Raw genomic sequence first — 16,906 nt, forward strand, 5'->3', positions numbered from 1 at the left:
CTTTCACATTTCAACATGCTCACCTCAGGTCTTGCCCATTATCATCTGAAGACACATCATCTATATGAACTTGGTCACATTCCTAAAATGCAATTAAAATGATACGTGTTCATTTTTGAGAAGCACTTTTTTTTTTAAACCACACACAGCTGTTTAAAAAAAACAACCCACAACTTTAAATGGACTATCTTTCAACAATGTCAATCAGTAGGTGTCAGTCTTGTTAAAAGCTTTTTTAAAACAATAGTTTTACCTCTCCGGGTCCTCTTTCGACATAAAAAATGAGCAGCGTCATTAAGGACTACTGTTATTGAGCTTCAGAAAACATAGTCTTGTGTTTGGAAAGGAAAGGGATTGAAAACAATTAGCATGTGTGTTCCATAAACCTCAGGTACCTGAAGACATCACGCTGCTCAGAGCCGATTCAGTCGATGCCTAAGCATAACTGGAACCAGACATGTCGGTCAATGGAACATGCTAGAAAAATTAAACCTGATGCTAACTGCCAATGAAATTATGACCTCTGATTGCTGTTGAGCCACACACCAACAGCGCCTGAGGCCAGTGAACTGAGGAGCCTGGACGAAAAAATCTGGTACTGGTTTACCATTGATTTGAGAGATGTGAGTTTTATACTTTGTGTGCACGTGTGTGTGTGTGTGTGTGTGTGTGTGTGTGTGTGTGTGTGTGGAGGAGGAGGAGGAGGAAAGCACGGGGGACTTAAAAACCCAAATAAAAACAATCAAACCATGCGGTATTTTGTACTTTTTTTTTACTGTTTTATTATTATATATAAGTGTTGGATTTATTAATTTATTATAGAATAATGTATTTGAATGGACCTGATTTTTAAATCCCAAACCATGTGTAAACTGTTTAGAATAGGAGGCTGTGATTTTGAACTAAAGCTCCCCTGGACTGAGTTGATGTTTATGCACCTGTCTGCATTTGCACCCCCCTGCCCCCCCCCCCCCCAGTCCCTAGCATAGTTGGGTGACGGGCAGACACTCCATAAACAATTGTTGCCAAATGAAGGCATACCAATTTGGAGACAGACAAGGCCTCCCCTCCAGAAACAAGTCACCCACACTGGGCATGCTTTATTATTTCAGTCATGATTCTTTGCAGTCAGGCTCCGAATGCCCCAGAGGTCTTTATTATACTTACTTTCATTAAAAGTTGTAGTTTAAAAATATTATTAAAAGAGTTCCAGGCACATATCCTGTATTTTAAAAGGTTCTTCTGATTAAAACTCTGGTTGTATTTCCTATTTAATTTGATAAAATCTAGCCTATCCCTATAGTGCTTACCATTCAGTTTGGAACAAAGATGACATACGTCAAGTCCCCCAGTAAGACAAGGTGTATTTTTTTGTTGCGGGTTCCTTCTGAACAAATTCTTTTCTCTCCATGGATTTGTGAGGAAGGGGGCAGGAGATAGAAGTAGAAAGAAACTCAAACCAGCTGTTGCTTAACAGAATTAAAATCGTGACCCCCCAACCTCTTCTCCAAAGCATCTATTTTCCAGGCAACCCTCTCCCAGCAAGCAGCAAGTTCCAAGGAGGAAAAGACTTTGACCTTGTAACCCTCCTCTGCTCTCCCGAGGTCCATAACCTCAGATAAGAAAGAGGAAAAGCAAGTCGAGGAGGCCTCACATGTGGACTGTGAATTTCACATTTAAAAAACAGGTCATTCCTGGAAAACATGTTTGGGAACTTCTCAGAGTTATTAATTTAATCATACTTCAGAAGATGAATGATAGTGTGTTTTTTTCAACAATGTACTTATCCCAGTTTTAAAGACTACATCATGAGTAGACATTTCTTCCATTTACCTAGCCAGAAATACATTTTTTTCTGTTGTTGGTAAACAACTATTTTAGGGTGCATGCTCAGTGTACAAAACAAGCAAAACAAAAACAAAAACAAAAAAAGTATACTCCCCACCCCCCCCACAAAAAAAAACAAACCAGAAAAACCCCAAAGCCTGAGTGCCACCGTGGAGGAATTTTCTCTTTGGGGAGAAACAGGATGAATATGGTGAGCATGTACAAGGGGAAAGGCTATGTTATAAAGGATTTAATTCAAGGAATCAAAGCTGACTTCAAGTTAGTTAACTCTAGGGGCGGGAAGAATTCCTTCCAAAGGCAGGGAGGGTGTTAAGAGGCTTTCCTTAAATGCAAGCGGTTGTAAATCTCCATGACCCTGGAGAAGTCAGTTATCTTCCAATGACTGTTAATGACTCCATTGTTGCTATTGTCCGCCCACATCCTGTATTTGTTTTCTCCCGCCAGCTTTATCCAAGTCTTTTTGTTCCTGGGCTGAAGCCCTCGTCTGAAGTACTGTTCAGTATCTTGGTTAGCTCTGACTGAGTGTCAACAGCTTCCAGCTTCTACCTGCAGACACCAAACTCACTTTACTGAGATCCGATCAACTCTGGTGTGGCAACAAGGAAATCTTCATTCTGTCTCAGGGGGATTTTTTGTAGAATGATTTCAATGAAAATAGATGCAAGAATCAGGAGCATTTTTAAAGGGCCTAATTAGCACCCCAGGGTGGTAATTTTTTAAAGGGCCTAATTTACTACCCAGGAATAAAAAAAGCATTAAAATGTCCCTGTAAAATATGTTTCATGAATTGTTCACTGCACACACACACCCCCTCCCAGGTAGGACACGTATGATATTTCTCAGACAGTCCTGGCTGCCCAAGGAAAGGGGAAAGGAAAGAAAGCAAATGGTTGATTGATAGAGATCACAGTCATGCAGGACAGGTGTCTCTTTCAGTGTATGGATAACTTAGAAAACTGCAAGAAAAAGGCAATCTTACCCATAGACTAATCTCTAGAACCTATAGTCCGTTTCCTGGAGCCCTAATATCAGCCTCATCAAGATGTAAGGGGGTTTAAGTGTAAGGGGGTAAAGCAATCAGGTTATGTGGGAAACAAAGGCAAGTGAAATATTAAATTCCCTTACTGCCTACAGCCTATTGACGATCATTGACACAAGCAGAGCGACCTTCCTCTAGGAGCTCAGCTGCCTCAATGATGACCCTTTGCTGAGGGCCAAAGGGAATCTTGGCTTAACATCATCCTGACCCCCCAGGATCCTGTGAGTCCCCTTAAACACATAAAAATTCCTTTGGAAATTTCCTTTATCTCTACCCGCCTCCCCTAAAATATATGTCGGTAAACATACTCTAGGCTTATGGCCTCCTGATAATGCATCTGAAGAGTCTCATGACGGAGGTTTTACTGAACAATAATAAATGATGTTTTCCTAACAATAGGTACCCTGGTAAGGTCCTGGAAACTTTACTTCCATAATACCTTAGAGATTTACTCTATCCCTAAACCCCTCCCAACCTGAAGGTATATAATCAGTTACCCATCACAACCCCAGTGCAGCTCTTCCTGCCCATGGGTGCTATCCCCATGCTTTAATAAAGTCACCTTTCTACACCAAAGATGTCTTTAAGAATTTTCTTCACCATTAGCTCTGAATCCCACCATCATCCCCAAATCCCATCATTCAAGGAGGAGATCAGGTGGGAAGAGGGAGAAGGGCTAGCAGGTGACAGCAAGGAGTTGGCTTTAAAAGTAGCATCCAGTTATCAGCCCCTGCCCTTAAGGCACGTACAGTTCAGCGGGAAAGACAGAAGTTAATTAACTACACACAAGATAAATTACACTTGTAGCAAATGCTACGGAACTGCCTTGAGGAACATTTAAAGGAACGCCCTCCCACCCCCCAACCCCAGCACTGAAAGGCTGAATTCTATTTAGTCTAGAAGAGCTGCTGAGGTCTGAAAACTTAAATTATGCTTTCCTAGTTTTGGGCGGGGGGGGGGAGGGGAGACAGCATCAGGTAAAAGGGATACAGGGCAAACTTGTTAGAGATTGTTCACAGTCGCTGAAGCTGGGTAACAGAAACAAAAGATAGCTTTTGGATCCCAGACTGTTGATGCCAGACATCTTGTGCATGGTGGTGGTGAGGTGGGGTGGGGGAAGGTGGCACTTACTGGGGAAGCCATCCCATCTCTCCGGGAATAGTTCCCAGACATGGAAGACAACTCGTGTGGAGTTAGCAAGCACGCCCCCATAAGGGAAGGCTACTGGAGATGGTTTATGTTACCTTCTAAATCATACGTTCAAGAATTGCTAGGGACACCTGGGTGGCTCAGTTAAGTATCCAACTTCAGCTCAGGTCATGATCTCGCAGTTCGTGGGTTTGAGCCCCGCATCAGGCTTTGTGCCGACAGCTCAGAGCCTGGGAGCCTGCTTCGGATTCAGTGTCTCCCTCCCTCTGTGCCCCTCTCCCGCTCATGCCTTGTCTCTCAAAAATAAATAAACATTTAAAAAAAATTAAAAAAAAATTGCTATGGGAGCTGACAAGGGATCAAGAGGCGGGGAAAGAGTTATCATTTGTTAATGGCTTTCCAAAGGGATGTCCAAATCAGCTACGCTTTTGCATAAAGGCTCTGTATCAAGTCAACAGTAGAGGAATATATAATTAACATTTTTTTTGAGCCCATTTTCAGATGCACCCATATAGCAAAAATTCTAAGCAAGAGCTAGCGCCAGTGCCAGGCAAAATTGTGATTATCCTTTACTAGGAAAACTTTACAATTAATTACAAACTTAGATACCTGCTAAAGCAACCTGGGATTGGCCTGTCCCTTTCCAGAAATCCTAAAACACAGAAGATATACCATCTGTTGACACTCGATTACCAGAATGTCCTATTTTGATACTGTGTATCACTTGAGTATAGTCCTCATTCTCCAAAGTAATAGCAAACCTCTTTAATAAGTCCCTTCTTCTACTTCTGTAGCATTTTTGTGGAGGTGGATACACAGTTTCCCTCCCTCCCAGATCTTCCTCCTTTTTGTTGAGTTGAATCAGTGTTGCTAATTTATGGTGAAGGTAGAATAGTATTTAATGGTATAACTCATTTCACAGACACAAAAAATGAAGACCCTGAAAAGGTAAGTAAGGTAAGTGCTGAGACACTTTATCTTTGACCTCCAACACACCGTCTCTTCCCGTGCCCTCCCACTTCACATGATGCAGGCCAGTGTCTAGTCCTTGCGTTGGCCGCCATTTTGATCCTTTGTGGCTTGTCCGTTGTCTGGAGTGTAGGGACTTCAGCTCTAGCCCCACTCCCACTGTGACACTGTGCCCAGCTCTGTCACCACAGCCCTCTCTCAGGCCTGGGGCTCAGATGGAAGTCTTCCACCCTCCAGGATAAACCCCAGCCCTTCATCTCCCCAGTGGGCCTTCAGAGGACTGAAATCACCTTGGAAGGGGGGCCACTGTGGTAAATGGTCCTTTGCCAGGGGGTGGAGGGCACAGAGCGGGACGGTGGGTGGTACGAGTGTCAGCGTTACCGTGGCTTTGACACAGCTAGGAGGCTGGGGGCCCAGGGAACGGGAATCTGACCAGTCAGGACAGAGGAGGTGAACGGAGGCAGATGGCAACAATCAGCGACACGGGGTTGAGCCCGCAGGTGCCGGTCTGCAACCTCTGTTCTACACAACAGGCTTCTACAATCGTCTTGCAGATAAACACCACCAACCAAACGACCAGAGCTTACCCTCGCCGGGCTTCCCTTTGTGTTCCATGGCCTGTGCGCTTCACAGAGGAGTAAAATAAATAAAATTAGCAGGCTTTAGTTATGCTGGCCCTCAGCGCGCGGACATCTCAGCACTCATGGGGCTGGATCATCCAACGCTCACCAGGATGGCTGGGGAAAACTGCCAACCCACGAAGCAGCTAAACACCAGCCCTGGTGCGGGGAGGACGAAGAAAACCACATGGGGCGCGACCTCAACAGCCATGCGGCACGGGCACATTCCCCTTCAGAACCCTGGCTGCCCTGTTATTCTGCTGCTTTGGTCCCTTCTGTCATTATTTTTGGCACTGCAACTCAAACTGACCCTTTTCTGATCCGTCATCATCTCTGGCCTTCCAGGGTCGGGCCACAGACATGTTCTTTTGGCCCAAGCCCCAGGAATAACTCAGATTTTGTACAGGGGCTCATATGCAAAATATTAAGTTATGGCAGAATTTTTCTGCAAATATTTATTCTGCTTTGATACCGCAGTGGTTGTACTTTTCCTCCAAGCCTTTCACTTGTGCCATAATTATGCAAAAAAAACACCATTCGAAAATTAATAAAAGGAATTAAGACAGTTACAATGGGTCTTATTATCTATGCCAAGCACCGTGATGTAACGGCCGGCATGCTGAGGCACTACACCTCTGAACTCGACACTAGAAACATAAACTCCAAGCAAACCTACAGTCTTTGAATAAACAGACTCTAAGAGGAGTCTAAGGCAGACTGCGTGTTATGAAAGGGAACAATGTAAAAATGTTACAAACACGTCTTTGGAGACGTTGAGTTATACAAGCCCAAATTCTGCTGACCGAGGCTACAGTCGCTCCAGTTTCCAAATTTACCATGAGAAAACTAACACCATACTGCCAACTAATTGTTTTAATACCTTCCTTTACAAAGTAAAAAGGAAAGGAAAGAAGAGTCACGAGAGAACGGGCTATTTTCATGGTGCCTGGGTGTTGGTGTGCCTACGGAGACCAGCCCGAGTTAGCCAAGGCGGAGGAAATGACCCTGGGGTCCTCTGTCCCCGCTGGTCTGTCATCAAGCGATTACACCCACTGCTCCGACCTCCCCACTGAACAGGATAGACAATCGCTTGGGACCTTAGACACTTACAAGGGACTAGAAAGAAGTTTTCCTCTGATTTCCGAACACAAAAATGTTTAATTGTACAGAGTACAGACGCGTTTCCAGGACTTCAGAGACAAACACACACATTGTCTGAAAGCTTTATTTTGATGAGTGACCAGGAGTATCTTAGAAAGAAAAAAGGGGGAAAAATCATCCCCCCACATCATTTTTTTTTTTTTTTTTTTTTTGTGGACGTGCCCACATTACCTTCTTTCTTTCTAATAGAGAATCTAAGTTGTACAGGTGGCATTACAGGGTGACCACTATTTGAGTGACAGAGCTTTTCAAGGGAGCGATTTCCATAGCGGCTTTTGGGAAGAACTCCTGGCTCCCTAGATATTTTTATACCTTTTTTTGGAAAAAAAAAATAAGGTTAAAATGATCATCTCTAGAGATTCTCTGTGATTCAGAAGTTCAGGGGGAAGGGGCGATCCAGAAAAAGCCGACAGACGGGAGAGAGGTGAAGAGCGCTGCTTCTAATTCACAGATAATTAGGTTGAATACGTCTGTCTCTGTGGTTCAGACACGTCGTCCATGAGTTAGTAAATTTGCAGAAACCAGGTTTTTACTTGCACATTTCTCACTGCAAAGAGGAGACTGTCCAATCAGTGTACTGTGTATTTATACTTACTGATGTGGAATAATATGACTGCAATGTGCTTTTCTAAAGGTGTGTCAAAGCCCTCACTGCACTTTTAAATCGACATAATAAAGAGCTTAAGCGCTGCTGTACCCCTGTGCCCACCATCAAGGGGCCAAACACGAGCCTACAGCACGGCCATGTGGAAATGGGGTGTGCTGTTCGTAGCCCCTCAGTCCCGGGAACGCAGGTGGCCGCGACCCATCACGCCTGTCCAGGGCGCCACATGACCCTCCCATTTCCCTTGGTTTCTCACTGCAATGCTTCCTTGCAGAAGAAAAGGGTGCCGATTACCTGTGGCTAAGGCACCAGAGAACAACAACAAAGAGAGATTTCTGAAACTGGACTCATTTTGTTTGACAGTTTTGGGAAATGTGCATTAAGGACTTAGAACATATCCAGACACGTTCATCTTTAAATTCTCACTCTAGAATATCCACTCAGCGTAGCATAGGCACCAATGCATATTATAAGTCAACACCTAAATAGTGCTATGTATTTTGATAGGAGGACACAACCAGAGCAGCCAATGGGGGGAAAAGACCGAGCTTCCAATCTTGGAAACTAATAAAAGGCATTTGAACATCTATTTTTGAGATTTGATAATAAGGTACAGCCTGTAGAGACTCACACTGCTTTTAGTTATTGTGTCTTACTTATAAAAGCAGTATTTTAATATATTTCATGTTACAATATCCTGTAGAGATGATCAGAATGAGAGATAGATTTTACTAGAATTGCACTTGGTAGGAGACAGAGGTGCTTGTATTTGAAACCCAAGAGGTGAATTATGGCAGTTTCAACAAAAGAAGATATGAACAGTTTCAATGTGGTTCTGTTTAGATAAATATTCACATTCTATTCAGAGACTAAAATCTTTACTGAAAGTGCCTGAAGATGGCACATTAAGACAAAAGAGAAAATACTCAAGACACATATTTGTAGTCATAGAAAGTTATGCTACATATTTCAGATCGCCTACATAAAAATTTACAGGAATCTCAAGTTTAATAATAAAGAAAAAGAAACAGTTTAATATTTTTGCATATTAATTTCTTTTAAAACGTGCTCATTAAAAATAAGATGTCATCATCATACCACCTTCACACACTGCTCAAAGAATCCCAAAGGAATGACATGAAGAGTTCGTTCTTAGCAAGTGGTACAGTGTGAATCCGTGTGATATGTCAGCTTCTCTCTGCACGCAGCTCCTCTCTTCTATGAATCCATTCTTTACCCCACGTTTATATTAAATGTATTTGTCTTTATTCTCCCTCTCAATGTTAGCAGAGAAAAAGACTTACTGATGGAAGCCAGAAAAAACTGAAAATCAGCTTTATAAAGATAAAATAGGCTTATTCAAAATTGCTCAACACTGAATTAACGGGTTCCTTTAATTGCTAACTATGGAATCCGTGACGTTTGATCTAATGATTTCAACACAAAATTACTTTTTATTTTTTATTTTATTTTTAATTTTTTAAAATTTATTTCTGAGAGAGAGAGAGAGAGAGGCAGTGTGAGCAGGGGAGGGTCAGAGTGAGAGGGAGACACAGAATCCGAAGCAGGCTCCAGGCTCTGAGCTGTCAGCACAGAGCCCGATGTTGGGGGGAGGGGAGGGCTCCAACCCACAGACCGCGAGATCATGACCCGAGCCGAAGTTGGACGCTTAACTAGGACTGAGCCACCCAGGCGCCCCATATAATTACTTTTTTAAAAAGTTAAGGATACAGTGAATACTTTGTATCTAATGCTGCAAGATCCACTTTTTATTGATTATGTTCGGTGTATTCTATACCTCTACCACATGATATTAAACACGAGAAGCTTAGGCCGGAATGCATTTATGATTTCACTTTACAAAATGGTGCAGGAGCCAGTGAAAAAGTTGCACACCTTCAAACACAAAATAGCACCATGTCTGATCATATGTTAAACTGCATCATACAACTGCATTATCCTAAAAATAGCATACATATTTTTAATTGTATGTGATTTTTTATGTATTAAAAGATTAAAGGCAGACTTAATCTATAAAATATTTCAGAACTTCAAAAGACAAAGCAAACAGCATATATCTCATGCAAGTGTCATCTTTTTGAATGGTGAGTCAGAACTACTCTTACGAATAAGCCTTTGATTTACTGCTAAACTGATTGCTCAATGTTCAATGGGTTTGCTTGTCATTTTGCAAACATAATTTGCCATTGGCAACAGTGTTCTTTGTAACTCCTGTTGCCTTTCTTTCAGATTTATGATTCCTGCTGAGACTACCTCCTGAAGAAGAATTTTTCATAGTGACACCAACCCTCATCTTGCTGTGAATAATCACATTCTTATAAAAATCATTCTTTTTATTGCAATCTTGCTGCCAAAAGCACAGAAAAATACTCCAATGAGGAGCCCTTTTATCCTTTGCTGCAATCACTTTCTTTAGCCCTCACTGCCATGGGAGGAACGTGAATCATATACCAATTTATTCACAAAGCATTGAACTAGAAGTTTTAATTTACACAGAATATGTCTTTTCTTTTTAAATCACAGAACACAAGGAACTAAAGCTGTAATATTAAATAGGTCATGTTTTAGGAGAGGTTTTTTTTTCTGGAGCATTTTTACTCTAAAGTTTAATATTTGCAACAAACATTAGTTCCAGTTGATCATTATTCTGTATATATCCATTCACCTTCATTTAACTGCAAATCACACATCAGGATGACTTTTATTTTTTTCTTTTTTATTTTTTTTTATATTTTTATTTCTAGGATAGAGAGAGAGAGAGAGAGCGTGAGCAGGGGAGGGTCAGAGAGAGAGGGAGACACAGACTCTGAAACAGGCTCCAGGCTCTGAGCTGGCAGTCAGCACAGAGCCCGACATGGGGCTCGAACCCACGAACCGCGAGATCATGACCTAAGCGAAAGTCGGACGCTTAACCGACTAAGCCACCCAGGCGCCCCTAGGATGACTTTTAAAGAGATATTTGAACGTAATTGACTTTTTAAGTGACTCTTTTATGCAACGGTGGGGAGTGAAACTTGAAAGTTTAAAAGAGCTCAATTTATTAACTGAACATATACAGCCAGATAATTTTGTGATAGTAAAAAATCCTCAATTTTGTATAGAGGAATGTGTAGCTTGGAATAACATCCTTAGTTAGTAAGTTGGTAGAAATTCTCCAAGCCAATTTCTTCTGCCTTGTAGTTATTATTCACTCTGGAGAGAAAAGTATGCAAAACTGCACACAGGCACTTAAAAAAAAAAAAAAGTTCTGTGAGCTACTGGAAGGTTCCAGGTCACCATTCTTGTCTGCCCCTCATGGGGAAGTAAGGACCTCTGAAGTGCACTTTCGTACTGAAAAAGTCCTCTCCTCTCTTCCAAGTATTAGGATCTGAAATCCCACATCCCGAAAATCGTTCCTTTTGAATCTGCTTTTACAAGACAAAGACTTCAGATTCGGAGTAAATTACTTAAGCCCCTGTTACTTTGATGTGAACTGTTCTTTCTGATGGATTTTCTCCAGCCTGGGGAGCTCAGGTAGCCCCAAACCACTGGGTATCAGTGGGGAAAGGGGAGGGGGGGTGCCTGAAAGAAAAACTAAGGAAAAATTTCATCCTTACTCTTATTCTCACTTCATAGAAAACCACCCCATTTTCCATGAATATTTAAAGTGACCGATGATCATGTTTTGGCTGTTCATTATAAATCTGGCTGTATTATTCAGGAAAATACTCTATTATATACCCATGAAGATAGCGTTTATGTTATGTTACATAATGATTGTGGAAATATCTCTAGAAAATATATAGGGCACACATTCTGCGCTCTTTTATTCGGGTTGTCATGCATTCAACTAATGACTGATTGCCTATTTATACACCAGGGATCATACCAGGCACCAAGCATACAAAAATAAAGCAGATACACATATTGCCAGTAAGGCTTGATAATAAACATGACAGGGCTGGAGAGAGCAGATGGGTTCAGGGGAGGCTCACTATGATTTTCTCTCAGGGAGGGAACTAGAATTCTTACAGAGCTTTGAGTATGTAAAATGGAATTTGTCCTGCTATAGTCCTCTCCTTTCAACCTTTACTTTCAGAACATTTTTCTCAAAGTAGGTTTTGCTCTACCTGAAAATACAACTTCCAACATGGAGTATCAGTTTCTTGGAAGCGGGTGATACATTTCACTTCTGTTTATGTCTGTCTCTGCCTCTTAGCCAGAAGGGGATCAATAGGTGCTTTGGAAAAACTAAACAGGAGACCATAGATTCCAATGCAGCTGGGCATTCAAGGGCCTCGATAATGAGCCTGAACCTTGCCTACCCAGGGCCACGTCCCTCTGTTGATCCCTCACAGCCCAATGCACACTGGGTGCTGCAGCCAGGCCAATCTCAATCAGCTTGGCCTCTACTCCCCTTTCACAGGCAACAGTTGTGTCTGTCGTCTGCTGGAATGCCTCCGCTCTCACTTCTCTCCTGGGAAAGGCAAGTCCTCTGTCAAGCTTTCAGGTTTTTTTTTTTTTTTTTGTTTTTGCGTTTATCTTTTCCAACCTCTATGTATGCACTGTAACCCACTGTCTATTTGAATAACAGTAGTGACACTTATTGACAGCCTACTATGTGTTAGGTGTTATTTCCAATCCTCCTTAAAGTTCTACATGTGGTGGATAAGGAAATGAAGGCTTATACAGATGAGTTTACCACCAGATAATAAACTCTTCGAAGGAAGAGAGAACTTCTCATGGGTCCTTTTCTCCCTGTTTGTTTTCTAAATGGGGACCCTATTTCTGACTATTTCTTTTTGATGTCGACCAAGCACACAGATACGGAATGAAACCTTTCCAACTATATGACTGACAGAATAAGTATGACACAATTGATGACCCAACTGGAAGATAAGTGACAATGTTGCTGCATTATGTCACAGAAGTGTTAAAAAGCAATTTTATGAAATTTATTTTGTCTGATCCTAACACATACTCATGTAGAAAATTCATGCAAAACAGAAAAGTGTATAAAAGAAACTTCAGTTCCATCCTTCAGAAGTCACCACTGTTAAATTCTTCCGCTGTCCTTCCTGCCCGCCTACTGACTCAACTGTCCAAAGTTCCTCCCCTTCTCCACAGGGCTTACATTTTTTAAAAAATTTATTTACTTTTGAGAGGGAGAGGAAGAGGGAGAGACAGAGGGAGAGGGAAAGAGAGAGAGAGAGAGAGAGAACACAAACTGGGGAGGGGCAGAGAGAGAGAGGGAGACACAGAATCTGAAGCAGGCTCTGGGCTCTGAACTGTCAGCACAGAGCCTGCTGTGGGGCTCGAACCCATGAACCATGAGATCGTGTCCTGAGCCTAAGTCGGACACTGAACCGACTGAGCCCCCCAGGCATCCCCACAGGGTTTACATTTTAATCAGAGGACAGACACGCAAAAAGGAGGTACAACCAGATACATGTTTTGTTGCTACTTCCCCCTCCACTCAACAATATGTAATAAACATCTTTTTATATTAATCATCTGTATTATCGTTTAAATTGTTCTAATATTCCATGTTATGCATATTTCATATTTCTTTTAACCAAGCAATGGTTGCTCACTTTCAGTATTTTTTTTTGGACTGTTAACTTCAGTGGGGCAACAACTGTGAGGCCTCTTTACGATTCTATTTTAAGCACCTGAAATCATGTTTGGTGCATAGCACGGTCATCACTTAATGTTTAAGCGAGTGACCAGTGTCAAGAACATATGTCAATGAGTTTATGACATTCATTTATCTCCTTAGGCTATATGATATTTTCCTCAACTGATACTTCTACCACACAGAGCCTCGTGCGTTACACACCTGCTCAGAACACTCTTCAGCAAAGCCCCCTTTGCCCCCCCCCCCCCCCGCAGGTCTGCTGAGCTTTGTTAATTTTGTTTTTTTTTTTTTTAAATATTTTTGTTTATTTCTAGGAGAGAGAGAGAGAGAGAGACAGCATAAGCAGGGGAGGGTCAGAGAGAGAGGGAGACACAGACTCTGAAATAAGCTCCAGGCTCTGAGCTGGCAGTCAGCACAGAGCCCGACGTGGGGCTCGAACCCACGAACCGCAAGATCATGACCTAAGCGAAAGTCGGACGCTTAACCGACTAAGCCACCCAGGCGCCCCTAGCCTTGTTAATTTTTACATTAGTTTATGAGTCACTCTCATCTTTCTGAGTACCTGTGCTTGACTCCACTACTTCCTCTGAGCGTCCATGATTCTAAGCTCCTTCAGTTTAGGAATATCTTCATCTTTTTGCCATTATCACTAAAATAGTATTACAAAATCCATTTGTTTCTTGCCTCAAATATAAAGTTTTAAATATTCTCTTGGATTTGGAGAGAGCCCTTACTGTCAATTTCTGGAAGGCCTTCACCAATAATGGGGGGGGGGGGGGGCTTCTGCTTAGGACCATTTTAATAGGTATGTGATTATAAATACAATGAAATGTTCATTTTTGCCATTTATAATGTAAATAATTTTTGTTATAGTTTAAAGAAAGTAATTGTTTTAATTGCTACTTAAAAAAGAGAAAATATTTGGGATATCTGGGTAGCTCGGTCAGTTAAGCATCCAACTTTTGATTTCAGCTCAGGTCATAATTTCATGTTTCCTGAGGCCAAGCCCCAAGTTGAGCTCTGTGCTGACCGCAGGGAGCCTGCGGGGGTTCTCTCTCCCCCTCTCTCTTTCTGCTCCTCCCCTACTCGCGCTCTTTCAAAAGATTTTGAAAAAATCTTTTGAAAACAATTTTATTTCAAAATAAAATTAAAAAGGGAAAATATTTGTCTTTTACCATAGCCCTACATGTTCTTATTACACATGTGCCAAACACTATCTTTTAACGGTTAGTTTTCCAAGCTACTGAATTTTTGCGTCACAGATATATCTGATCTCCAAGTCCAGGAAGGTTGCAGTATGTGTTTAAAACAAATAATTCCCACCAAGTGAAGGAATATCTTGCGTATAAGAGCTCCCTTTAACTTTCTGACAAAATGCTAATACCAGGAGATAATTCTTAGTCAATTATTTTTGAGGAGTTGAACAAATTTGCAAAATAATGTTGTTAGAACCGGCACCCTCTCCCCTGCCCTGACCCTCCATCTGCCTTACAAAGGGGCAGCACACAATTAGCAGTGAGAAGAATCCAGGATTTAGAAAGCTCCCTTAGAAATGCTGTTCACATAGAGGCTCTATTGTAACCACCCTGAAACAGGAGAAGTCTCAGGGGACTGCAACTTAGCCGCGTTTGGGGGAAGTTGAAGTTACAGGCTTTCTCTTGCACTAGTCAATCTGAAAAAAAAAAATCCTTTCTGTACTAAGCAAACTTCCTATGCAAGTAAATTAGTAAAATCTGACTTCACAAAATAGTGACTCTTCTCCCAGACTGAAGATTAGCAAGCACCTGTCAAAATCAAGAATCTAAATGAAAAGCCTGTCTTGTGTGACACCAACAGGTCAATTTCACGGGATTTTTAAATAGACTGACAGCCATCCAGCCAACCACGTGCAAGCTGAAGTGGTACCTCTGTTGACTGAAGTCCAACAAATGGCAGGCGCTGGGCTGGAGCTCGAGATCCTATTATTTCCGAACTGTCCAGTGCCCCCGGGCACTGTCAGCTTGAGTGTGTGAAGGTCACACATTGGTCGGAAATGAGGACTGATTTCGGGTCTCTCCATCTCTGAGGCGTTCACTCTTTCCTCAGGCCACACCACCTCCCCACAACTTCATCCTCTGAATAAAGGAACTATGGCAAAACCAGGAAGACCTTTGTTTGTTTCATGGGCTGGGTGACCATCAGTTTGCGAGAATCACCGCTGCTGCTTTACAGGAGTCGTTCCATTTTCTGAATCAGGAATCTTCAATCTGTATTTGGATTCTGGGTTTCCAAACAAAAATTTCACAAAGGGACCCCTCCTCGGAGATAACTTTTCTTTTTTATTCAACACATTCCTTCTTGGAAAACCTTAACCAATTTCAAGGGTGACGGCTTCAAGGTCTCCGACCTTCAGGCCTGCACGCAGACTGCATGTGGGATTCCACCTCAATGTCCAACATACACTTCAAATCCAACATCTCAAAACCGAATTTAGCATCTTCCTTCCAAAGCCAGCGAACTGTCCTGGGGTTTTAAATCTCTACCTGATACTCTAGCCAGAAAGTACAACTCTTGCTCTCCTACCCACTATGGTGAAATACATTCCCCCATCTTTCCAAACTACACTCTTCGCTTTCACATCTGCCCCTGTATTCTGCTCTTGCAGGCAACCCTGGTGATTTCTCACCTAGATTATTGATGCCCTTGACCTCATAATGCAATTCACGTCCATAGTAACACTAAACATTCTTTAATGTTGACCATCGGCTTTCCATATGACACCCAGCTTCCTCAGCGCAGAGAACAGAGCCTTCCATGACCTGGCTCCAATCTCCCTTTCTATCCTCTTATCTCACACCTGCTCTGCACGCGCTCTGTGCTTTATACCTACTCAGACTCAGTCCCTAAATGCCACATGCTCCCGTGTCAAAGATCACGTCCTTGGGAAGGCATTTCTCTGACACACACAGCCTCCACATAGCATTAGGGCTCTTTGAAGGCAGTGGATATATTTCATCTCTTCTCCCCTATGCCTTGTTTAGTGTCCAGAATGGAGTAAGCAGGAGTGCTCAGCTCCTCCTCTCTGTAATATAGGGGCAGCAAAAATATTTCTGTCTATTCAACAGTACGAATTTACAGGCACATGTCCACTGCCTGCCTATTTATCTACCTCCCTACCTATCTCCAAAGTTTCTCAAAGCAGATTTTGTAGCGACTGTTTGGAAGATATAGTGAGATATAGCTTGGAAAGATATAGTTTTCAAAGAATAGAGGGGCATCTGAGTGGCTCTGTGTGTTGGGCTCTCTGCTGAAAGCTCAGAGCCTGGAGCCTGTTTCATATTCTGTACCTCCCTCCCACTCTCTCTCCCTGACCCTTCCTAACTCACGCTCTGTCTCTTTCTCTCTCTTTCTCAAAAATAAACAAACATTAAAAGCTATTTAAAGAATACATTAGAGAAAATACCATTATTGGGCTTTGCTGTATTACATCGAGGTTAAAGAGCAATGGTCAGCTTATGAGACACAGCTAGCCAGGTTTTAGTGTGATGATAGCTGTGGCAGGAAACCCTGGCTTCAACCTTAGCTTGATCAAAGTGGCTCTGGGCAAAAAAAATCACTTCACTTCAATTCCCAACATATATAAACTGGAGACGTTAGACAGAGTTCACAGTGTTGAGAGAGAACCCAAGTCAATGCTTTTTGACTGACGTGAGGAGTTTCCCTAATGCTTGTTGCTCTCTTGTCTTTCTTACTTGACCAAGGGAAGACCAGCAGCCACAGCCCAACAGCACACCCCCCACTGCTGCCATGGGGGTGTACCCAGGTCTTGCTCTGCCTGGCGAGGGGACTTCAAACATGGCAAGGCTCTGCTCCACACCGCGGACAACCAGAAAGCTCCA

The 16,906-nt window shown here is 42.4% G+C and overlaps 1 protein-coding gene across 8 annotated transcripts in view; it reads right to left on the bottom strand.

The window, feature by feature from the left end:
• EYA1 (EYA transcriptional coactivator and phosphatase 1) overlaps nt 1-16,906 on the bottom strand; it is a 171,504-nt gene that overhangs the window by 31,723 nt on the left and 122,875 nt on the right. For all 8 annotated transcript variants that reach the window (XM_039238394.1, XM_039238393.1, XM_039238391.1 and 5 more), the window contains one exon: nt 24-82. In XM_039238394.1, the coding sequence (XP_039094325.1) occupies nt 24-82 (59 nt within the window). The remainder of the gene's footprint in view (nt 1-23; nt 83-16,906) is intronic.

This window comes from Hyaena hyaena, unplaced genomic scaffold (assembly GCF_003009895.1).
Source record: "Hyaena hyaena isolate Hyena2069 unplaced genomic scaffold, ASM300989v1 scaffold_139, whole genome shotgun sequence".
NCBI lineage: Eukaryota > Metazoa > Chordata > Mammalia > Carnivora > Hyaenidae > Hyaena > Hyaena hyaena.